Raw genomic sequence first — 26,575 nt, 5'->3', positions numbered from 1 at the left:
TGCTGGTCGAGTAGCCTGCAGTGCCCTCTAGTGCCTTGTGAAATTTTATATTTGAATTAAAAATAATAAGAAAAATAATAACATAAAAATACGGTATAATTTATGCCAACTGCAGACCAAATTTCTAAATGCAGTTATCATGAGAGGTATTGCGATGTAGCCTTTTTTTAATCTTATTTTTTTTTTTAAATCAAGGTCACTCTGCATATTTCGTCATGTACGATGTGTGAGAAAAGACTGATCACATTTCAGATCATGTTTGCAGACTTCTAAGCTACAGTGATAAGAAGAGCCCATGCACCGGTTATTTTGTCATTTTATAGCTAATGGCAGCCTTTGTGACTTGCTAAGTGTTGATGCGACTGTAAGTAATTATGCCACCCAATGAGGCAGATATTGGATAATGTGGGTTGATCATTTAGAGCAATTTCCAAGTTCATCTAAATAATTAATCTGTGCCATATGATTTGGTGAAACATACTCTATGTTTGTGAATACTGAATACTCTAAATGAGCAGTAGCAGAGTTTGAGCATTTCAATGTGACAACGTTTTTTTTTTGTTTTTATCACCTTTTCATCGTGTTTTTTGTCACGTTTTTGTCGCTCTTTTGTTGCATTTTCAGTGAGGCCAAACTGGAGAAAATGTGCTCGGTTCACATGGCCATGGGGGTTAAGTGGTTAAAGGTCCTATATTTAGCGTTACGACTACTACTATAAGCTTAATTTTCATTTATTTAGTTACGATGTGTGCAAAAGAAGAAAAAAAGACTGAAGGTGCTATGAAATGTACTGACACCAAATGCCAATAGAGGGCGCAATCCTGTTCAAAATGAAAGCAATAACAATCGGCAAACTAATCTAATCTTCTAATCGGGACCAGAAGAAGTTTCGTGAAGGTGTCTGGACTCGAAAACCCAGAGAAACTTCATGGATTTCTCCGTGTGACGTAGTTACAGCGGTGTCGGCTGGTGTTTTGCGTGCAGAAGGGAGAGACAGACAAAATATGGAGGATCACAGAAACATGTGCGATTTAAACAAAACACCACCATCTGGTCGAAAAGTCTAAAAAAGTCCATTTTGCACGAGATGTCCCCCCTTCGAGCATCTGCAAAGACCTCTTTTTGATTACGCGCACAAGATGCTCTCATCCAAAACCACGTCACATAGCACTTCAAATGAGATTTCTGTTTTGACAACACCCACTAAAATGAAACAAATTCCACACAAAGAAACTCCAGTGATCAAAAACGTCTTGGAGGACAAAAGGATCACACACTTCTCCCGCTCTGCGATGTTTGGCAGCTCGTGTCCGCTCTATAAGAACCACAACTGGAGCGCGTTTTCTCCATGAGTGCATGTGGACCGTATTAAACCGTGATGATGAGGCAACGTTGGATCGACTTAAACGGGGAAAGAAGTATAATAATAATAACTTTGGTCATATCAAATGGAAGTGGGTCTGGACGAATGGTGTAATACGATGATTAAAAGACAATAGTGGATGTTTTCGATCAAGATTTTGTTTTGTCTGGCGCAAATTGTACCCAAACGGGAAACTTTATGCCCATTGTGCCTTAACCTCGTAACCCCCGCCTAAGCCGAGCACATTTCCTCCAGTTCGGCTTTACCCAAATTTGAAGGCTTCTTGAAAAAAGTTTCAAAAAAGCAAAAAGAAAGAGCCAAGAAAAAGGATGAAAACGCAATGAAAGAGCGACAAAAACGTGATGGAAAGAAACCAAAGATAACGCAAGATCAGTTTTGTAAGTCTTAGCTTTTGAGGCGTTGCACTGGCCTACATGGCTGAAAGCATTTAGATTTAGGTAAAGCTGAATTGGAGAAAGATATCTTCTTACCTGAGCTTAGACGAGTTGATGCGTACCTGTCTGGTCTTTGTGCCTGTGGAAGAGCGTGGTAGCTTCTAATCCGCCCCCCCCCCCCATCAACTCGTCTAAACTCAGGCAAGAACATATTTCAGTATGTAAAAACGGTGACCTGTTCCTTTAAAGGGACTATAGGGAGTTTAAAAATGTTACAACTAAGTATTTTCCTCCCCCTACATGTTCCAGCCATGTGTAGAATGAGCTCAGACCTGTTCACCACAACTGCCTCTATAATCCTGCACTGTCACTAAATAAGGTGTCACTTTGGGTCCAAAGTGCCGTCATGCACGAGCTTAATATAGAAGGTGCAGTTACAAATATGGCCTGAGGTGGCAGCAGTGAGTATAAAATGGCAAACTTGCATCTAGCCCCTTTAAAGCGGGGGTTAAGATGCTAATATACCGTATATTTTTCGGACGATAAATTAATTAATAATTATCATTGCAAACATCATTTGTAGGGATAATGGGAAGCGTTTTGCTGCCATTGACATCGATGTCAGTGCAGATTCATGTAGATTTGTTGTTACTTGGATTATTTGTTGTTTTCTCCTGTAAAAGGCGAGTTTAGACGGAGTTTTTGTGACGTTATTTTGAGGCGTGGGACTTACCTGCACACGGAGAACAGCTGGATGTTGTTCCAGGACACAATGGTGACTTTATTAAAACCCTGGAGGGTCACACAACATTTGTTGCTTGCCCCGTTTCCAAAAATACTCAGAGGAGGTTTGAAAAGTGGCTAAATCTAAAAATAGGTTCGGCACTTATCGCGGGTTGGAAAAGAACGGCATCTTGTACCTACATTGTAACAAGGAAATATAGCAGTTTGGCCTGAAACGTTGATGGAGCAGAAAATAGATTCAGTGCACAGCATTCTTTTTATTTTTATGGCGTTTATCGCATTTTGGAAAAGAGCTCTTCATGTGTTTTTTTCTTCTTCATTATCGATTTTTTTGGCTGGTGCAACTTATACTCTGGAGTAGGGCTGTACAATTTCAATTATTACGCTAAACAATTACAAAATTAGCATAATAATTAGCAAAAATAGTATTATTATTATTCTTGTTTTGTTTTTTGCAAAGCAGACTTGCATTATTTCATGGCGCTGGGATTATTTTCCCTTCGCATTTCACGTGCCATGGCTCATGCTTTTGCCTGACATAAAACAAACAGCGCTGCTCAGTTTACTTGTGCAGGTGTGAGGGCTGGCCAGCAGGGGGCAGGTGTGAAACAGACCTCTCCTTAATCGTTTTTTTTTTTCGTTTTTTTTAATTAATAAATACATAAATAAAATAAAGACTTTTTTTTAAAGGCACCAAATATCGTTCATTGTGATTTCAATTATGACTAAAATAATTGTGATAATTATTTTTTCAATAATCAACTCTGGAGCGACTTGTAGTCCAGAAAATACGATAATATCTCTCTCATAAACACATCACACTTCATGGCTCAGGGATAAAGGGGAGTCTGTTGTTTGAAGAGTTCATTATGATTTTTTTTTTTTTGTCACAGATGAATATACTGTACTACTGGATTGAAATATTGAGGCCACGGAAATGCAAAATTCACGAGTATCCTTCTATAACTTTGCCTCCTCTCTGCCCCTGGACTCTGCTAAGGAGCGCAGTCAGGGTCACCATCACTACGGACTCCTGCTAAGCTCAAGGCCCACTGCCCTCGATGCCAAACATTGGTCGGGTAATCAGCTCTTGGTTGCTTCTTGTTTATTCCAATGGGAATTAAATGCTCTCACAGAGGGGCCGTAACCCTCCAAATCAGGCCCAATCAGTGTAATTTAGCACAGCTCAAACCATGATTTACAGAAATGGGAAGAATCTGCAGGAATAAAACCATTCTGAAATGATTTAATTCTAAGTGAACCTACACATAGTTTCTGCCCCATTCAGGCATAATAAATTACGCAAAGAGTTTAAAAATTAGCTGCAATAACAACACCCCCGATTCAGGTTACTCATTCTGTATCAAATTTGCTAATTAATTCTGAAATGTATCCGGAGGTAAAACAATTGCTCAATTTGAATCCATTAATCCTATAATCTGCCCTGTGTTTGCTGTTACTCTAGACTTGACTGTATGAATAGCTCCGTGGCGAGTGAAAAGAGGCTGCTAATCTTGGCCGGGGTCCATTGTAAACATGTGACTAAGGGGAGGCTCTGTCAACACTCCCGAGGGCTGGTCTCAGGAGGGCGAACCATACACGGTGAAATCATAACTACATACGTGCAGCATGCAGGTGACATCATAATTTAGAGACCACACAGGGTTGTTTTTTTTTTTTTTTTCACTGTATGGATTAAAGGAGGTTTAAGCTTACGAGGTGTGATATCATGGAGGGATTTGTGAAGGGATGGCAGATCGTGCAGAGCTGATCGTCTTATAACATTGGTTCTCAGACCACGTTTCATGAAATATTTGACCTTCCCAGTAGCGCTACGCCTAGATCAAGGTCAAACCAGGGCTTTAATGTTCCAGTAATTGGCCGAAGAGCAATCAAAGTTAAAGCCCCTTCTCATTGGAATAAGCTCAATTAGATCCATCACATCCCTCAATCATTTTAAGATTCATCATTTCTTTACAAACCAACAGATTTTAAAGCAGAACTAAGTAAGTCATGCCCCTAGAGGCCATAAGCGCCACTGCAGGTGTCGTAGCATGTTACGGTTTTTTACTCATTAATTTTCCGTGAGAGTAAATACAACGCTGACAGAAAAGACAAAGGGAGAGAGGGATATTATTCATCCAAATACACAATGGAGAACATTTTTTTTAAATCAAACTTGGCTGTAAATACTGTTTAAGTGGTGCTAGTCCACAGTTAGCTTTGCCCATTAGCCTGTTTGTTTCTTCTTCGTGATTCCATTGGTTTGTTTTAATTAATGTTGTTTTCTGGCCATAGACACCAGGGGGAGATAAAAGACCCCCCCCATTCATCCCATTAACACTTGTATTACCCCCAGAGGGACTATACGAAAAAGATTTTTATCGGTAATCAAGTTACTTAGTCCTTCTTTAAGTTGTTGTTGATGTATTGTGTTGCTATTTTCCAATGTTCTGTGATTTTTGTCTTGTAGGACTCCCTCACAAACAAGATGCCACATTTCAAAGGGCTATCCATCTAATAAAAAAAGTGAAATAAAAAAAGCTAAAGACACATTTCTTCTTCTGAAACACTGAAGTGGCACTAAGAGCCCCCCCACACCTAAAGCACAGTGGAGGCGTCACAAGAGGCGCAACACGGAGAGAAAAAAAGGGACCATCGAGGAGGTATCCAGGCAAGCCTCACAGCTAAGCCACACATGCCTTCTATTGTTCTGTCTAATGGAAGTAAACTGGAGAATAAATCAGATTAACTGCTACGCTCTTCCCAGAAGATGGTGAAAGACTGTTGTGGAGCAGAGGGAGCTGCGCAGGAGGGAGAGGAAGGAGGAGGTGGAGGAGCTGACCAGTGCAGGACACCACGCTCTGAAACAGAGACAGGGTGCGCCGTTTCAGAGGAGCACTGAAGGCAGCCGGCCAGGTTTCCTCCAGGTGCTACGGTTTCCCCTACTTCCAAAAACATACTTACTTAAATATAGCCTATTTTACGTGGAAAACAACATGGCCAAAACCCGCGGAAAAGCTTCAAAATCCACCCAATTGGACGTACTGGAGGTTAAAGCTGATCAAGATTAAAATAAATTGATAACGATTTCATGTATAAATACATAACCTTTTATCTTGCATGGTTTGGGGTAAAATTAATTGAACCTGCCGAGCTCAACCCCCCACCGGTAATCGCAGCACATAATTACCTTATGGGAAATGGATCTTACAACAGCAGTGTTTCTCTATAGGCTCGGCTGGCAGGTAGTCCTAAGAAATAAAGTCACGAGAATCTGTCCAGTTACACCCCCTGTGGGCATCAGAGTAAGGGTACCATTAAGCATGAGACCCCCTATCTGTGTTCCGAGGAAATTATAAAGTCAAAGGCAGCGTGAAAGCTATTCATTTGGCCTCATTGATGCTTTAATTATGAACTGATTGTGATTTTACGCTGTCTTTCCTGACTTGACTTTCACAGTATAGACTATTGACGGGCTGAAAGTTTCCCTTAAATCTAAATCTGACTGTGCGGTTTGTCAACATTTTCACATTTCATATTAGGATTTTTTGGACTTTTACTTGAGTATGTCTTTCCCCTCTGCTGCCCAACACTCGAAATCCCATGGAACTGCGTCTATGAGCATTGGCATTTTACCCATATCTTCGGAAAGGTCATGCAGTATCTAGCCTTTATTAAAACTAGCAGGAAGATGGATGTCTAGGATTACATAATATTACAGGGTAGGAACAGGTTTGGTTTTGGACCGTCTTTACTGATCTAGCTCATGGTACAATAACAATAGAAGCCATATTAACCTAAGGCCCCCAGCTCAAAATCGATACCAAAAAAATCAATATTTGCACTACATTACCTTCTCATCATACGGCGCCTTCCACCATTTGCAGCTATGTGATTCTATGCAGAACCACCAGAGGAAACAAGGAAGAGAAACTACAGGGAATATAACCCATCAAGCGTGGCATAAAGATGAATTACAGTGCTGTGGTGAATAACAGAGATCGTCATTTCAGGGTGACACATTAGCTGATGTGTCGGATGGCAAGTGCGAATGTTGTCCTCCGAGTTGACGGGTTAAAAGCAAGATAAATATATGGAAATGCACCTGATTTGAGGGAAATTGCCAGCTAAAGACCAATCCAGCGCACACTCACACTGCACACCCTGTGAATTGCAAAATGTGCAAGTAGACAAGAGAAAGGAAAACGAGATAAGTAAATTTAATTGGCCAACCTTTTATTTGTTTGCTCCTTGGCTTTATTCTATAGGAAAGCTGGTCAATTATTTTCAAGACGTACAAATGCCTAGTTCCACAAGCTTCCATGAGGTGGTGGTCTCTTTTTCCTTTGTGTATTTAGTGCACACACTTTCCTGTAATTATTTCAGTGCTCAAATTGCCTGCTCTCTCAATACATATGTCATCCTTTAGGGTCCTTAAGAAGCCTGTATCATTCTTGAGGGAGACAATCATCCAAAATAGACTATAGATACAGATGGCATACAAGGGGGCGTGGCCTAGCCGATTTGTCACACACAAATGAAGCCAAATTCTGGTCCATGTCTGTGTTTTTTCAAAGCAAAATTGTTCAGCAGAAGCGAAAAATAAATAAATAAACGACACTTGTAGCTAAAGTTAGTATATGTAGCATGCAGCTAGCGTAGCTCCCTGGTTAGCATTGTCTATGCTTTAAGTATTTATGGGCTTTGAAGCTCTTCCCTCCGTGTCTTGTTTATTTAGTAGAAAAATATATAATATATTCATAATTTAACATTTGCTCTTAACTCCTCCCTGAACCGAGCACATTTGAAAGCTATGACCTACAAAACTGAGCAAAGAAATTCCCTTGCATTGTCGTCACTTTTTCGTCGTATTTTTGGTGGCTTTTTTGTTGCTTTTTTTGTCGCCTGTTTTGATGCGTTTTCATCCTCATTTACCTTTCGTTTTGGTCACTATTTTTACACTTTTGTTCAAGAAGCTTTAAGGTTTGGGTTATGCCAAGCTGGAGAAAGTGTGCTCAGTTCAGGTGTGGGTTAAGAGATTAAAGTAATGGTGGGGAAATGGGAGAAAGTTCAGTTTTTTAACTTATTTGTTTTCCCCCTGTGGCTGCTTTGAATCGAGTTCAACATTCGTGTATATGGGCAATTCCAAAGATGCCATCTGTGTCTTTTTTGAGCATTTGAGTAGTATTTTCCAGGTCTGTTCTATCACATGTCCTTCCCACTGTGGCCTGCAGAGGGCGCACCAGGCCAATCCAAAATCCTGACCAGCGCAGTCTACTGTCTGTCTCATACATTTAACGTTTCAAAACACAAGATTTCAACGCTGCGGGACCTGAATAGTGATCCACTTTGAAATACGTATAAGTACTTTTGTCATCGTGACTGAAATCCAATAAAACGCACATAGTAGTCGCCTTGTCCGTCTCGCTAAGCTCTCCATTACAAAGCACTGACCCTGGGTGGATGTTTTATGCCATAGAGAAGATGGATTATCTGAAGCCGGCACATTACTCCGCTTTAAACCCCTCTTCATATGGAAGTCATTCACACTGGAAAATATTTGCATTAGTTGGACTTGGGACAGGGTTTGGTTACGATTCCCCTGAAATGCTCCCTGCCTTTTCGTAAACCCCCCTCTCCACTGTGAGGGCCCAGATACAGTGTGTGATCACGCAAGCCGCAGAATGAGTGCTTAGGCGTGGGTTAATGCTATGTTACAATGTGACAACTGAGAAATGAATTAACAATGACAAGATAATGATTTGGAAAAGTGAAGAAAATACCTAATTGTTTTTGTAATGAAATGTGGCGGAGTTAATTAATGTATGTTTGAGTGACATGAGCCTCGGGGGGACGCCTTGACATTTAATTTAATCAGGTTATGACTACAGGTGATTTTCTCGAAATTAAGCTCTCTTTGACATTACACTCTTGCGCTTAAAACAATCACTCAAAGGTAAGAAAATAAACAAAGAATACGAAATACAATGTATTTTTAAATACTTAATGGAAGATAATATTTTCTACTCAGTGTCATGACATTAAAACGTCAAATGTCAAGTTGTTTTCACAATTTTAAGACGTAAAATTAGTCTAAATTCACATTTCAAGGGAGTGCACCGACTTTGTTCAGACTTTTTTTTCAGATTCATACCAAATAACAAAGCTGTCAATTATCCCGTTTTGGCCGGCAAACTATTGGATTTTGACCTGCCTTGGAGCTAGATTGGGCTGGTGAGACAGCTCGCAGCGGGCGGTGGAAAATTCCCCGTATTATCAAATCCAAAACAGGTATGTCTTATAGTTAGGGATGCATCCATCCGATACTGGTATCAGATATCGGAGCCGATACTGGGGAAAAATACGATATCGAGTATCGGCTACAAATACTTAACCGATACCTGTTTTGGCCGTGCAGATTGTCGCTGTTAGCAACAATATGCTATAGATAGCGGGAACAGGCTAATGCTTGTGGCAACTAATCAAAGCTGGGTCAGAAATTATGAATGAAATACCTAATAGAATAAAATCAGCCACTGCTGGAGTGGCCAAGTGTTTGTATTTTAGTTTATGAAATGCTGTTAAAGAACTAAGTCACTCATGCCCCTAGAGGCCATAAGCGCCACTGCAGATGTCGTAGCATGTTGCAGTTTTTTTACACATTAATTGTCCGTGAGAGTAAATACTACGCTGACAGAAAAAACAAAGGAAGAGAGGGATATTGTACATCCAATTACACAATGGAGATATTTTTTTTCACCCAAACTTGGCTGTAAATACTATTTAAGTGGCGCTAGCCCACAGTTAGCATTGCCCGTTAGCCTGTTAGCTTCTTCTTCGTGATTCCATTAATGTGTATTGGTGCTCCAGGTCGGTGCAAGAAAAGCTGCAAGTGTGGTTTTCTGGCCAGAGACACCAGGAGGAGATGAAAGACCCGCCCAATCATCCCATTAACACTTGTATTACCCCCAGAGGGACTACGAAAAGGATTTACTAAGGTAAACAAATGACTTAGTACTGCTTTAAACACTAGCTAATATAAGATATTTGTAATGCATAAGTTGTAATGATTAGATTACTTAATGTGAGTTGTTGAGATTAATATAAAATAGCCTGTCCCAACTAAGCATTGTGTTGAAAATGCAGTGATCCTTGTTAAATGTTCAAACCCCCAGTATCGGTATCAGAAGCAAAAAGGCTGGATCGGTTCATCTCTACTTATAACGTATTATGTTTGCAGACATTTGAGGAGAAAAAGAGGAGACCGCAAGCCGCTGTCTGCAGTGTATTTTTAGCCATCATAAATCCTGAAGTAGCACCGGCGCTGAAAACAATTAACTTGGTGGAAACTAATTGTAAACTTTACCGTGACAGCGTTGCTCACTGCAAGCTGTGAAACGTGCTCATAAAATCCCAGCGGAGAAGCGGGATGCGAGGAATGCCTTAGAAAAGTTACGGATGAGCATGGAGCACGTTTTGGGTTGAAAAAACAAGGAAGTAGCTCTGGGGCTTTTACAAACTGGCCAACGAGTGGATATGCGAACATTTCCTTGTCTTAACATACCACAGCAAACACAGTAATGGCTCTTATTTTGCAATTTTTATTCAAAATGTCATTCCTGCATTCATTCACACCCACATTCAGTGCTATTTTCGTAGCCAAGGCTTCCCTGGGGCTGACTGACTGAGATGTGGTTGCCGATCGTTGCCATCACTCAATCGCTCACACACATGGACAACCAGTGTGACGTGTTTTGCCCAAGGACGCAATCAGTATTCTCTGGTATTGTCCTCAAACCAAAGCTTAAAACATACAGTGAATCATTATATCAATTCTTGCGATGTGGAAAGTTTTAAAACAATACAAGGTCCGTCTTTCCTTGCCAGATCTTTTGTGCAACACCAGGGGGGGGAACCACGGGCGTGAGGGGGAGCGTTGTGAACAAAGCCAGATATACTTGACGTTGATATCTGATACGAGTGAAACAGGAGAGAAGGGAAGACACGATGGGAATTCGGTGCTGAGGTGAACTCTGCCCTTTCTGGGTGTGAAAATGTACAGACAAAGTCCAGAGCACGATTTAGGTTACAGTTTTGGGGCGGGCGACGATGAGTTTTGAAGGATTTGGTTTTGGGTCAAATGAGTCCAGTGCAGGAGAGGGAGAGAGATTAATGCAGCACATGTGAGGTCAGGACAGACGCAGGCCACAGGGGGATTCCCAATGAAGGAGCAAAATAAATCTGATAGGATGGAAAACATACAGGGATACAGTATGCACCATCAAAATGCATTACTAAGAAAGTATCACACTATTGCAACCACAGATCCTGTTATAGCTGCTATACCTCCAAATTTCCACCTACATTTGCAAGCAAGGAACCGCTCACCCATCCACACTCTCGTTCATACACCAATGTACGGAGACACTGAGGCGAGACAGGTGAAGTGTTTTGCCCAAGAAACAAATTGGCAGTGTGCACCTGCAGGAGCTGGGATTTGAACCCCTGTCATTTAGAAGTGCAAAATCTGGAGAATTCAATCGCTGAGTTAGTTTTAAAGCAGTACTAAGTAATTTGTGTCCCTAGAGGCCATAAGTGCAACTGCAGGGGTCGTAGCAAGTTGCGATTTTTTTTTTACTTTTTAATTGTCTGTGAGAGTAAAACCTACGCTGACAGAAAAGGCAAAGGGAGAGAGGGATATTGTTCATCCAATTACACAATGGAAATAATTTTTTTCACTCAAACTTGGCTGTAAATACTGTTTAAAGTGGCGCTAGCCCACATTTAGCTTTGCCCGTTAGCCTATTAGCTTCTTCTTCGTGACTGTGGTTGTGGTTTTCTGGCCAGAGACACCAGGGAGAGATGAAGGATCCCCCAATCATCCCATTAACACTTGTATTACCCTCAGAGGGACTACAGAAAGTATTTAAGGTAAACAAGTGACTTAGTATTGCTTTAACCTCCACTATTGCAGTTTTGATTGCAGCGCAAAATGCCACGGCTAGTAACAACATGCTAATGCTAACCACAACTAATCAAAGCTAGGACAGAAACTATGATTGGATCACGTTAAGTAATGAAATAAAGTGGCTGCAACAGTGGCTTACCATCCCATGGCATGGAATGAATGAATAACGACTACAGGGTAGTGCTTTGAGAAGCTTGTCAAGACTGTCAGGCGTAAGTGTCATCTCAAATAGGGCTGCTGCTGCTCAATTACGAAAAAAAAAAAAAAAAAATCAGTGAATGTTACATTGTTATATTATTCAATGACTGTAAATATAAGTATATTTTTACATTGCAGAACAAAAGATGAAACAACAACAATGTATAAAACAGAGTATTGCAGAAAACATGATTTCTCATTTAAGTAATAAAATCTAGATTGAATTATTTTGATCACAGCCCTGTCCAATATTACAGTTACAATCACTATTTCTGCTTTTGCTAAAACATTCACTACTGAAACTGTTTACTACGATACTTCCAATTTAGTTCAAGTTAAAACATTCAAATGAGTTAATAATGTTTAAGTATGTATGCTGTGTACAAATACTTTTAGCAAAATGACCTCATAATGTATTAGGTCTTATGATTTGTTTTGTACAATCCTCTCATGTGAACTGAAAACACCCTAAATGATTTTGACTTCAAGGCATTCGCAGCAGTGCAACGTCTTTCTCTCTCACTCTCTTTTTGGGGGTGGACACTGTTTGCAGAAGGAATCTATTACTTCAGTCCCAAAATATACCCTTAGATCGGCTTGCATTTGTGGCAAGTAGCACACAGCGCCGCGGGCAAATCCAACCGGCTGCAGAAACGAATGCAGAAGTGTGTCAGACATCCTCTTGAATCACTTACAAATGACACGGGGCTAAGAAACTAGACACAAGAAAAAAGGAGCCAGACTATAGAGGAGAAGACAAGAAACGGTGACAACTGTTGACAAAATTGAAATGAACGTCAGTGTGCATTTCAACAATAAAATCATTTGCTCATTGTGGTCCATTTGGTTTATTATTCTACCGTATGAGCACAAATGCAAAAGGGCTCGGCTGAATCATCTCTGGCTGTGGTCGGCTAATATGAAACACGCTCAGGCAGAATATTTTGTTTTTTATTCATCTCCATGGGATATTTGGACTTCGCTCGAGGTCTCGTCATTGCGAACGTGTGATTAAGCTGTTTCTGTCAGCCCAGCCCGATGACGAATCCTCATGTGATTTAATCAAGCGGAGAATGGATGAAATATGGTGCTTTGCTTCATCCTGGGTTCGGTTCAGATGTCAACTTTTCTCCAAACTTGCAGAAGTACAATGACAATTAAATTAAAATAATCAAATCAAGCTAATCCAGGTCCTCCTGACCAAAATCTGGGTTAAAAATGGCTTCAGCACAGATGGAAAAGTTCAATTTAATTTCAATTTTCACTTTTGTGTGACAACGCTTTCACAAGTTTATCAAGATATTTTGCAGAAAAAACCTGAGACGTTCACAACAGAGTGGAATAAGTAAGTGATCCCTTGTATTAAATAGCTGGCTGACCCTTCTTTTGTAGTATTAACTGCTTTCTTGTAGTTGCAGATTAGACGCTCACAAAGATCAGGATGAATCTTGGACAATTCCTCTTTACAAAACTGTTGCAGTTCAGCGAGATTCCTGGGTTCACTTACTTCTTCCTTACTGTCCTGTGAATGTCTACATATGTTAGCATGTAATTGTTTGGGTGGTATTCGTTTAGGCAGACACTGTTTATTCATTCTTATGATTTTAATGAAGATCAGACCACATTGTATGACCAATTTAGGCAGAAATGTAAGAAATTCCATTTACATCCACATATTCACTTAGAAGTAACTCATTCTCTTACTTTTACTGTCCCATGTATTAATAAAGAAATAGGACGCAGAGCTTTTCGGCTCTGATTGGAATAGTTTACCTTTATCCATTCGTTCTTTAACATTGTTTGGTTTATTTAGAGCCTTCTTATTTTCTCACCTAAAAACACCTTGTTTATGTCTTTAAGTGTACTTGTAATTTTGTACTTTTGCCTCATCTCTTGGAATTGTTTCCTTTTGACTATATTTATGTTGTTGTTGTTTTTTTGTTTTTTTTTATTTTGTATATTTTGTCTATGTATCTTGGACGGGTTTGGGAGGACTATGGAGCAAGTTTGTTTTGTCTGTGCGACTGTCCTAATGTGTGTTTTGTCCTGTCTGTATCCTGTCTTTTACCGTGTTTTGTTAACCGTATCTAGTGTTTTGTGTTAATGGACCCCCTCGAAAACGAGATGGCACATCTCAAGGGGCATTCCATCAATAAACTTTATCAAGTTCCAAAGCGTTCACATCCATTTTCCTCCCACTGTATGTACACCATTTTTTTAGAATGTAAAAAATGTTGCTTCTCTTCCAAGATACTGCCTCAATCCAATGCTTCCTCTCGTGTAAAGGCCTTTATGCCGCTCCTGTAGGGAGGAGTTACTCTTGCCATAAGCTGTTAACTTTATTTCACCCTACGGTCCAGTTTGTAACCTGAAGAATAGTCAAACCAAACCCCAAAACAGCCCTGTGCAATAGACTACTTTCGGAAAATCTGTTCAGTGATGGGCAGCTCGTGCATGACTGAGAGCTTACCCAAACATATCATTCATGATCATTAAGAACAATCAGCATTTAGTATCATTTTGACTACCTCATCACTAGAAAACCGTCCAAATATTGGCCTCGTGCAATTAGATACATATTGCTGAACAATCAGAACGCTGGAGAACGCTGCGGGTGTGGTGTTAGCGGCTGAGAGCATCACATCTGGTAATATTAATATAACAGCGTATGGTCAATGGCCAATCTCCCCAGTGGAGCTGCAAACACAATGTCCATTGTAATCCTCCATGTGTTACTGATAGAATTCAAATGAGATTCAGAGAGATACTTTATACATATTGACAGCGATTTATTGAGCTTGGTCGGCAACATGGAGGAGCGAGTGAAATTTCAATATGATGTTTCCATTGCTGTATAGCTGAATTTACATAATCTAATGACTTCTACCTGAGAGGTCGTGACTATGGGGCTTAGGTGGGGAACCACAGAGGGAGGCGGTAGTAAGGTCCTGGGTTGCATTCCCCGGCTGGGCGGGGCCTCTCTGTGTTGACTTTGAACGTTCTCCCGAGGCAGTGCACAGTTTTATTCCAGGTATTAAAAACCTGTAGGGGACAAAAGGGGGACGAAGACTCCAACTGTAAACTGAACTGACTCAGCAGCAAATCAAGTAAAGCTAAAGGCACACTGTGTAACATTTTGGATTATACTGTTGCCAGCAATACACAACTTGCTCCTAATGTCCAACAAGATACAGAAAATGTAATGTGTGCAGTGGATAATGGAAGAACGGATTTGGATGAGGACCTAACTTATTTAAATCTCATATTTGGCTGCCTTTAGCAAACATCCCACGGTCAAGGTCAAATTTATTTATAAAGCACATTTACAACCACAATTCACACTAGAGAAAAGAGAGCATTCACTTTTTTCATTCACAATCTCTTGTTATTATCGGGAGATACTCAAACCTCCAGTAACGGAAGCAAAAGAGCTGGATCTGGGGTCTGAGGAAAGGGTGAGCCGCTCTCAGCAAAGACACATGTTTGTTTCTTCATTATTAAAAAGATTTTTAATTTCAAATTATACAATAAATGGAAATGGAATAAATAGATATTCTAAGGGACAACTTATTTAATGAGGCGACAGCAGCTCAGGCAGAGCTGATAGCTGGAGATATGGAGGTTCGCTTCAGTTATAGCCCCAGGGCAACTGCGGCTCTAGGTGTCAATCATCACCAAAGTGTAACTGAGGAGTGAATAAATACGCTGTAATATAAAAATCACTTTGGGTGCAATACGTTCAAGAGCATATATAAATGAAAGGCATGATATTTATCAATTCATCTGCAAAATTTAGGACCCGAAGAGCGGGTTTCTTCACAACAATAGGGGCGAATAACACAAGATTGCTCTTCATTCTGCTTCTTTTCATTCAAGCTGCATCGACTTGGCAGTTTTGTGGTGTCACTTTGGAATGGAAACAAAAGTGAAAATACTAATCTCCGTGTCTTAGCCCGCGTCTAAACCATGATTTTACTAGACCATCTTTCGCCAACCAGTAAAAACCAAACGGTTAAAATGCCTGACCTGAATCATGTAGGACAAACTCCGTAATTGCTCTGGGAAAATCTATCCGATCTATCCAGCCAAATTGCAGACTCCACCTGAGATTGAAGCCTCAATTTCAATCCAAAAAACCCCCCAAAGAAACCAGAATGCTAACCACACTGCCGACAAGCACCCTCAATACATAGCAATTATCCTCTCCTTTGCCCATTCCTATAACTGTATCCCGTTTGAGACCCTAAAAAACACTTACATTGCCATTCTCCAGTGATTGATTACGCTGCTTGTCCACTCTCCTCTCTCTCACCATTCATCTCTCTCGGTCCACAGACCCTGACCAGGTAAATGCTTCCTGGCCTAGTTTTTTTCCCCCCCAACGTATCTCTCACTGGTTTTGATGGTTTTAACGAGAGCCCCGGGGAAAACACAGAATCAAGGTCTTGAAAACCAATGATAGCACATGTTGAAAAATGAATAGTGGCACATATCGAATGCTAGAGGTGCAACACGTTTTGCGATAGGGAGATGGTTAATTAATTCCCAAGGTTTTGTAAGTAAAATCTCAGTATTCATGAATAGAGGGGTAATGAAGGTGAAATAGCATCATGGTGGAGATGGAGAGCTTGAAGAAAATATGAAAAGACTATAGAATATATCGACAAATTATCATTATCCTTCCCGGTCTCCCATCCAAGTGGCTCTTCCTTTAGCTTCTGAGATCTGACGGAATCAAGCTGAGTTTGCCTACAGAGCCAACAGGTCTGTGGACAATGCAGTCAATCTGGCCCTGCACTTCATCCTGGAGCACCTGAACTCCTCAGGAACCTACGCCAGGATCCTGTTCATAGACTTCAACCCCATCCTCCCTGGACTGCTACAAGACAAGCTCTACCAGCTCAGCGTGCCCGACTCCCCCTGCAGATGGATCACTGACTTCCTGACGGACCGGAGACAGCACGTGCAGCTGGGGAAGATCGTCTCGGATACTCGGGCTATAAACACTGGAACTCCTCAGGGCTGTGTACTTTCCCCCTGGCCCTTCTCCCAGTACACAAGCTGCTGCACCTCCAGTAAACAGTCCGGAAAACTGATCAGGTTTGCGGACGACACCACCCTCATCAGGCCCGTCTCGGACTATGATGAGTCTGCCTACAAAAGAGAGGTGGACCGGCTGGCGTCCTCGTGCAGCCACAACAACCTGGAGCTAGACGCCCAGAAGACAGTGGAGATGATCGTGGACTTCAGGAAAGACACAGCCCCACCATCCCCCCTCGCCCTGACAGACTCTCCCGCCCCCATCTCCATCGTGGACTGCTTCGGTTTCCTGGGCACCACCATCACCCAGGACCTCAAATGGGAGCCAACCATCAGCTCCCTCATCAAGGAGGCCCAGCAGAGGATGTTCTTCCTTTGGCAGCTGAGGAAACTTAAGCTGCCGACCAGGATGCTGGTGCAGTTCTACATGGCCATCATCAAGTCCATCCTCACCTCCTCCATCACCGTGTGGTACCCCGGCGACAAGCATCGACTGAAGGTGATTGGCTGTAGGCTCCCACCTCTCATGGACCTGTTCACCTCCAGGACCCGGAGGCATGTGGGTCGGATCAGAGCTGACCCTTTTCACCCTAGACACAGACAATTCACCCCTGTCCCCTCAGGCAGGAGGCTACGGTCCACTCAGACCCGAACCTCACGACAAGAGCAGTTATTCCCCCTCCGCCATCAGACTCTTGAACAAAAGCAAGACCCAGTAACTCATGAGTATAATCTGCTGCACTATGTGGTATGTCCACACTCATATCTACTGCTAACACTCAATGCACCTGTACATCTGTAACTACACTCTCGCTGTTCTATGTCAGATTGTTGTTGTCTTTATCAAAGTTTAAATTTAATCTTCTGACGCATGCCCTTATAGTCTTACAGTTTAAAGTTTTTACAGTTTATTATCTATCTAAGTTATTTGTTATATGATTTATGTTTCATGTTGCACAATTGACAATTCTGATTCTGTTTTTTTAGATCCACTTATATGCTAAAATACTGCTTGTATCAGGAATGGTGCGCCTTATCTTTCTTTCTTGAAAAGTTACTGAATTGCACTGAATAGCACAGAATTAGAAAACACTCTGTTTGAACTTCTCTGCAAAGTTATTTACAACCTCTGACACAAATAAGCTTTTTCTATACTTGCCGCAGGGTTGACCCCAAAGGACCCCATAAGTTATTAAAAAAAAGTGTCTATTTTTGAAGCAAGTACAAAAAAAAAAATCCACTTCAAGGTCCAAAATGCCTGCAGCGCTGCCACAGTTTACCAAAGAGACTCAGCATCATCAATTATGCACGATCTCCACTGCTTAGGTTCATCGCTGAGGGGCTATGAACTTTCATGTTGGGGAATACTGCACATGGACGGAAAATATGAGGCAAAGGACCGCGTTTTGGTACGAGTTTACAAGATGTGTAGTGATATGGTATGGATGTGCAAAACAATTACTCATAGGCTTAATAAATGGAGAACAACGAGGACTATAAGACAAGTATTGTATTGCTGCTTTCTTTACACCTAGAGAAATGCAAATTCAGCTCCATATACAGTACATGACATGAATGTGATAGGATGTATAATAAAGCTAACTGTAACTGCAGCATGTTGTTCTCGCCACAAAAAGACAGGTTTTGTCTGTTGCACTTTGTTCAAAGCCGGGTCATTACCGCGCGTAAAATCCAAATGCTATAATAACATGGAAATGATCACACTCTAAGATTAATTTGCAGAAAGGAAAAGCTACAGAGGATCCTTGCCTTGCTTTGCTTTACTGACAAAGACATAACAATATACACACGCGCGTAAACCCACATGTTTTGCCGGTTTACGCATGTGTCAGTCCTTGTGGCTTATGTCCTACCTGTGGCACGCTTGGATCCCGCGCTGTCCCTCGCAGTAGTCGGCGCACACACAGCGTGGAGAAGTGCCAGAAGAGCCAACTTCACGCTGGCACTCGCGGGCTTCATGATGCCCGGCTGATGCGCTCACAAAACCCCGGGCGAAGCGCTGTCTTTCCTCCTTCAGCTCCTGCCTCAGCGCTGCGTAACCATCATACGGTCACGGTCCCGACCAACAGCTGATGCGTAAAACCCCCCCTTGTAAGGGAGGGAAAAAAATAAAAAGACGACTTCCTGAAATACGATCTTGGGGGGTGGGGGGGAGTGAAGGAAATCCCGGGTTCGACAGCTGTGTGGGGTTCATTCATAGGAGAGCAGAATATACCAAGGCTGGTGGGAGAAAGCTCCGAGCGTAAAAGTGAGAGCGACGGCCGGGGGGGAAAGCGTGGTGTAAAACAAAAAAAAGAAAAAGAAAGAAGCGCAAAGGCACGGTTCGCTCGCCCGCACGGAATGACACCAATTCCAGGGCAATTACTGGAGAGAGAGAAGTGTTGTCTTCTGAGAGGGGACCATGTGCTTCGTGGAAACGGCTCCGCGAGGTCCTAACGCGCCGCCGACAGCTCAAAACGAGGGGAGCGGGGAAACGTAAAGGCGGCGGAAAAGGCGCTCTTCTTCCTTAATATTAATATTGATCATGTTTCCCTGCCTGAGTAACATGTATTGTATAGCCTACTTCATTCAAGCTGTTAAGACATGGCATGAAATATGGTGGTATGAAAAGACAGTCAGCGTATTCACCAAGGACTACCTTCTTATTTACGTTTGCATTGGTTGTCAATTGTATAAACAAACTCTTACGCCTGTTGTGAAATATTCCAGAGGGCTTTTATTTTGGAAGACAAGGGTTTGATTTTCGGAAATGCGCTCCCAAACTTGACTCACGCTCAAAACAACGCTTGATACAGCCCTTTATTTTTTTTGTTTTCATAAAGTACCTATCAGGGGCGGACTGGGACTGAAAAACAGCCCTGGACTCTGACTAGCCTGGCCCAAATTAGCGTAATTGTGCACTTCCACAAATACATATTTTAACTTCTTGCCACCCGCCTTAACATTAACGACTGCATTTTCCCCAGCTCGGCTTTATATTATTATTTTTTTTGATTGGTATCATCAGCAAAAAGAACTGGAAAGGTGGATGTAGAAACAGAAGCGAAATCATTAATATAAATAATAAATAATAGTGGTCCCAAAATTGAACCTTGTGGCACACCATACTCCCCGGAATTCCTTTTAGATTCATGTTTTTTTATACTGGGCTTTACCCAAATCTAAAAGCTTCTCAACTGGAGATCAACAATGTAACGCCTCATTTGAAAGCTAAGACCTACAAGAGTGATGGAAACTTTTCGTCGCGTCGCCACATTTTTGTCATATTTTGGTTGTTTTTTTAATTATTTTTTCTACCATTTTTTGTTTTGTTTTTCTCATGTTTTTGTAGGTTTTTTTTTCCGTGTTTTTCTCATTTTTTTCCGCTATTTTAATGCTTTTCTTTTTAGCTTTTAGATTTGGGTAAAGCTCGGTTGAGGCGGCCCTAGAGCCAGTGGCCCTTCTGTGCTCTTCCAGAATGGACACATGGCCAGTCCGACCCTGGTACCTATACATAATTGCAGTGGCATACGTTGAAGCGACATGTTTTTATAGAATTTGCGTTGGTTTGTGTGGGAATTTTGCATTTTGTATGACCTGATAATTATTTGTGAATAGCTTGCACTACCCATTACAAAAGGAGGGGGGGGAAAGCCACTTTAATTTCTAGTGTCACTGACCTCTGGCTATTTTTAACCACACAATGAGCTGCAGCAGTTGACATCTGACTCAAACACTATGGCCATTATGTTGCACTGGGTCACGTGTCTGTGCACTCTGCGGAGAGTGAAGGAGCGGCGGTCACTAGCAGCAGACCTTTTGAGCCCGCAGGGGTGACACAGCCTGCACCTACTGTAGTGTTAAGTGTGAGGATGAAGTGGAAAACTGTCATGTATTTTATCTTTCTGAAGGCATGCAAGTCTGATAACTCATGAGCCTGTGAGCATAAGGCACACACTTTGAACAAAACTATTTCACTTTGGAGTATATGATTATGTCAATATGATAAAACCTACCTCTTGTAACCATAAAAAGAATGCAAAGTATTTTAAATGTTCAATGGTTAAAGGCCACCGTTTTAGCCAGGTCACTCTTGCAAAAGAGATTATTAATCTCAATGAGTTTTTTTTACCTGGTTAAATAAAGGTTAAATTAAAAAAAAATTACATACTGAGATATGTTCTTACCTAACCTTAGCCGAGTTAACATATACCCGTCTGGTCTTTGTCCGTGCGCTCTGTCACGCAAACGGAGCACATACGCAGCCTCTCCCACATGTCATATAGCTCCAAAAAAGCTCACGATCGAAGCTACCAAGCTCTTCCACGTGTTCCCTATTTAAATAAAGTTACGTGAAGTGTTTTCCTGCGAAGTATATTTACACAGAAATGTAACGTGTTGATTTGATAAGCAGATAAAAAGGGGTACTATATTGTGAGGCGTAATGATACAGGAGCACAACGTCCGCCCAGTAACTCCTAAAGGTTATTGACGGAAGTGAGCGGGGGGAAGTCTTTAGGAGTTACTGCGCGGACATTGTGCTCCTCGTTTCATTACGCCTCACAATATAGTGCCCCTTTTTATTGCAATCAAATAAAAATTGCAGCTTTAAAGCAGTACTAAGTAACTCATGCCCCTAGAGGCCACTGCAGGCACCACTGCAGGTGTCGTAGCATGTTGCAGTTTTTTACTCATTAATTGTCCGTGAGATTAAATACTACGCTGACAGAAAAGACAAAGGGAGACAGGGATATTGTACATCCATTTACACAAGGGAGATCATTTTTTTCACTCAAACTTGGCTGTAAACACAGTTTAAGTGGCGCTAGCCAGCAGTTAGCTTTGCCCGCTAGCCTGTTAGCTTCTTCTTCGTGATTCTATTAGTGTGTAGAGCAAACGAAAGGCAAATTCCTGCCATAATTGTGCATGGTAGACAATCACGTTTTTCTATTCTATTCTATTTAGGCATTATAATGAAGGATAAACCTTTCCAAACATCAAGCGTTAATGCTTCTGACATTAAAGATATTTTTCCCCCCAATATCACGCAGATTCATAATACATTTTCACTCTTATTGCCTGCATGAGGAGAATCACATTAGGAGACACTGAACGATTTACCCTCAATGACTGGTGAGTATCCAAGTCTGCAAGGATGTGCAGGAATAGACTCAACTTATAATTGCACTTTTCATTACATTTTTAAGGTCTATCAAATTTCAGATTAGAGAGGAAATAAACCGCTAATAGTCTGTTACAGTCAAATGTAGAATTAAATGGTTTCTGTGAATTGCAGCCAGTGAAGATGGGGGACAAAGCCTCCATTGAGATCAGCACTGTCCATTAACAGTTATGAGAGGTCACATTCCTCCATATTGGTCCTAATGGTCTCCAGTGAGCGATGCCAGGGCCCACATGAACCGTCCTGTCTGCTGCTGAGGTTGCACAATAAGCGGGGTGGCTGCTTAGTCACTGTCCCGGGACAAAAGAGAGTGTTTTGTTTGCACAACTGTGGATTCATAGGTTTAATTGGGATACAGCCACAGAATTTTGGAAATTGAATACAATTGACAACATCTTTAAAATTAATTTAAATAGTGGCTCCTTAACCTCTTAACCACCACCTGAACTGGAGCACATTTTCTCCAGTTCGGCTTTACCCAAATCTAAAAGCATTGCGAAATGAGCAACAGACGAGCAGCTAAAGAAAAACAGAAAAGATACAGAAAAGTGATGACAGTGACAAAAAAGGGACAAAAAAAGTGTGTGAAAGAGTGATGAAAAAGTGACAAAAAATAACAGTTTTTTGGACCTTAGCTTTCAAATGAGGTGTTACATTGGCTTAAAGGCTGTGACCTTTTAGATATGGGTAAGGCTGAATTGGAGAAAATGCACTCGGGTTAAGGCGGGGGTTAAGAGGTTAATTATATCATTGTGCCCTTGGGCACGACATTTCACCAGCCTTGCCTCAATTTGATGCATGAGAGAGTAATTTGTGGTAAATTGGGCGGCACAACTTATTGTTTCCACAATAGGTGACAGATTATCCATTTCACAAGAAGACACAAACAAAATCCAGCAAAATCACTGAGATCTTCCATCTGAGTTATCCTAAAAACAAAAACAAATAAATAAAAATGGAACATTTTATTTTTGTCATATTGAGCAGCTAGACTCAGTACTCGGTTACATTTACTCATGTATATGTTTTTGAGTAACTTTTTGAAGTCACTATGCTTCTTAGAGTAGCTTTATCTTGTGGTACTTTTACTTGTAGTAATATTATATTGAAGGATCTTTACTATGACTAACCAAGATAATGGTTAATCGTTCCACTGTTTAAATCAGTGAATGGAAAGAGCTTCATGCTGACATGAAAAATAGATGTAGTTTTATTCATATATGTGTGTGTGTGTGCGTGCGTGTGTATATATGTTCATTTGTTTTATTCTTTAAATATCCGGATTTTCAGGTCATTTCACGTTTACTTTTCTATAATTTGTCACTACTAAAACATAAATCAGACTTTTACACCCAACAGTGACTCAGTACTCACAGTACAAGTAACTTTATCCACTTTTCTACTTTACTCTTACTTAAGCAATCATTTGTGTCACTGCACTGTTACTCTTGAGTTAAAAAACAGAAGTAACGTTACTCATACTTTGGCTTTTCTACCCAACTCTGAGCGTCCTTGTCAAGCTGTTGGCTCATTATGGCAGCCACGTTCCCCTCAGTCTGTCCCAAGTACCACTCTGCAAATGTTGAGATAGTCAACGACAAACAATCAAATAAATATAATAATGACTTCCAGTTTGACTCACGGTACAGATATTGAGTCGTCGCCATTACCTCGTTTTCCTGAACTCTGCTGACTCAGCTCTTTGGTTCTTTATCTGTGAGAATAATAGCAGCTTATCTCTTGAGTTCTAAAGCACAGGTGATAAATGAGCAGCAGAGGAGGTCTAGACTCCCGAGGACACTGTAAAGTCAACTCTGTCCAGCCTTTATTTCATCCATGGCTGAGCCTTAAACTTTGCCAGGACTTTGTGAATCATGTAGAAGATCGTTGGCCATGGTGTTCGGTGTGTGCTGCTCAGTCTTTGCTCCTTTGGAGAACCTGGTCCAACAGTTTCTGCAAAGAGGACATTGTTAGGTTGATAAATTAGATAAATTACATGAAATTGCCCTGAATAAAGAGAATTTGTGTTTGGACAATCTTGAAATGTGACTGCCAGTAGAATGAGTGTTGTACCGAGAGAAATGACATTTACACTTTGGCAGTCTCACAGGAGAGATCGTCACGTCTGAGCCTGAATGTATTAAATAACTAATAATAGTTCTTTGGCGGGTCACAGCAATGTTCACAAGCAGAGCATTGCTTTCTCTGCGCTGTAACAAAATATGTGATTTAAAGCACAAAATAATGAGTAAATTGGAATAAATCAGCTGTGTGCATTCACCAAAACGGAAATAAACAACAACGATCCTCTCTATTTCAGGACTGGCCTCAACCTTAAAAAAAAACAAATTGTCTTAATCCGAGCAGGTTTGAGTCACTTCTCTGATTTAACCTCTTAACGCCATCTGAAACCACAGTGCCAAACATAAACCCCAGGGCATGTGTCCCCTCGTTCCACTGTTGTCATCCCCGTCAGCGGCGGCGGTGGTGAGCGGCAGCTGCCTGGAGGAACCCCCGGCCTGTGGCTGTGGTGCTGGGCTTATCACTGAAGAGTCCTTTGTTCCCCTCAGAACACTGGGTTCATAGACCTCGCTGCACAACGGGTTCACAGTTTAAACTCCGATGAGAGCGACGGACATGGTAGGAATGTCTTATTCGGAATATGTGAGTTCATTAAAAATGTGAAGGAAACACAGGTACCAGATTCTAAGTTGTTTGAGACAGCTTCAATGGAAACTGGAAAGAACAGAGTGCAATCATTGACCTATAGTGACATCTAGTGGTTTTAAAGTTAAACTACCATAGAGAAAATGGGGAATTCATAGTACAGATAATAAGTTGGAGATTATTTTCTTGCAAGGATCATGTAGTCATTTATATATATATTATAGTTATATATATATAGCTTGAGGGTTCTGCGCAGTATCTTTGCTGTTCCTAGAACTGCACTTTTCTGAATCGAGATGTCTGATGTATTTCCTGGGATCTGCTGGAGCTACTCCTCCAGTTTTGGGGGTCACTGCCCCGAGTGACCCAACGACCACGGGCACCACTGATGCCTTCACCCTCCAGGTTTTCTCCAGCTCTTCTCTGAGCCCCTGGTATTTCTCTAGTTTCTCATGTTCCTTTTTCCTGATGTTGAAGTCGCTTGGTATTGCTATGTCGACCACAACGGCTTTCCTCTGCTCTTTGTCCACCACCACAATGTCCGGTTGGTTCGCCATTACCATTCTGTCCGTCTGTATCTGGAAGTCCCACAGGATCTTGGCTCGGTCATTCTCGAGCACCTTTCGAGGTGTTTCCCACTTTGACCTTTGGGTTTCCAGCCCATACTCTGCACAGATGTTCCTGTACACTATACCAGCCACTTGGTTATGGCGTTCCATGTAAGCTTTCCCTGCAGCATCTTACACCCTGCAGTTATGTAAAGCTGGATTGTCTCATTGGCCTCTTTGCACAGTCTACACCTGGGGTCTTGTCTGGTGTGATAGATCTGGGCCTCTACTGCTCCTGTGCAGCCATGATGAGCCTCTGTGCTGTCCTTTTGTCCGGCTCTGTCTAGCCATAGGTAGGATTTCTTATATATATATATATATATATATATATATATATAGCGCTGTGTCGTGTCGTGTGTATATGTATACAGTATGTGGGAGACTTTCAGGGGCGCTGTCGCGACTGCACACATCTGCGTCAACGTCATTCATCCTGGCCTATTGTGCATGTTTTTGGTGGTTGGGTAGTAGGTTAATCGCTTTTATCTCACTGGGATACTCAAGCATCCTTTAAAAGTGAACTATATCGTCAAACACAGTGGGCCAACATACAGTATTGAACCCTGCAGCTTGTTTCTCATTTGAAGCAGTAGTACAAGTAGATGTAGATAGATTCAAATAACTCATACAGAGCATATTTTTGATTTGGGTAATTGACGTTGTGCATAGCTTCAAATCATGGTAACGCAGCCCAGGAGGCCAAGAACTGACTTCCTGTTTCGATCCAGCACACCAAAATAAAAGCACCATCTTAATCATTAGTGCAGCAGTTCATTGGTTCAACTTTCTACTTGAGACAACTTGAGTTCAACTTTCAACTTGAGACAAATCATAACAACGCCACCCAGGAAGTCACTTCTTGGGCGGCGTATGATGACTGCCCGGTCGATCATACACAATATCAGCCCGCCGGAGGGCGCCAAGAGCGTTACAACAAATATCATGTCCCTGTAAAAGAGCAGAGTGTAATGTAGAGCTGCATTTATGTTTCCTACATCAAACACATCAGTATATGACAAACCTGTCCATTGCTGAACACCCAACTCTTCACAATGAGAAGATCCTCGACTCTCCATCCAGACGCTTTCCTCACACCGTCTGCCCGGCAGCAGCAGGAAGTGTCCCGTGCAATAACATTAACATTAGACACAAATCAAAAAGTGTTTTGTGATACAGACCAATGAACAATTCTAAGTTCAAGGGGCACGTTGTTGATGGAGCAGTCTTCCTGCCTACGGCACAGTTTCTATTTAAAATATATAAAGAATAAACATTAATTGTAGTAATGAACCAAGTACTTTCAGCACGACGTCTCAGGTAACTGTGACCTTTTAACCTACACCTGAACAGAGCACATTTTCTCCAGTTTGGCTTTACCCAAATCTAAAACTTTCTTGAAAAAAGCAT

The 26,575-nt window shown here is 41.5% G+C and overlaps 1 protein-coding gene across 1 annotated transcript in view; it reads right to left on the bottom strand.

Moving 5' to 3' along the window:
• LOC306978365 (disintegrin and metalloproteinase domain-containing protein 12-like) overlaps positions 1–19,067 on the bottom strand; it is a gene marked incomplete at its 3' end in the record, with an annotated part of 168,752 nt that extends 149,685 nt beyond the window's left edge. The window contains exon 1 of the mRNA XM_079576888.1: positions 18,586–19,067. Within this exon, the coding sequence (XP_079433014.1) occupies positions 18,586–18,691 (106 nt within the window). The 5' untranslated portion in view covers positions 18,692–19,067. The remainder of the gene's footprint in view (positions 1–18,585) is intronic.
• Between the last annotated feature and the right edge of the window lie 7,508 nt (positions 19,068–26,575).

The sequence above is a fragment of the Gobius niger genome, assembly GCF_951799975.1.
Source record: "Gobius niger genome assembly, chromosome: 19".
Lineage (NCBI taxonomy): Eukaryota > Metazoa > Chordata > Actinopteri > Gobiiformes > Gobiidae > Gobius > Gobius niger.
Note: the sequence above shows the minus strand (reverse complement) of the source record. Positions and strands in the feature narration are given on the sequence as shown.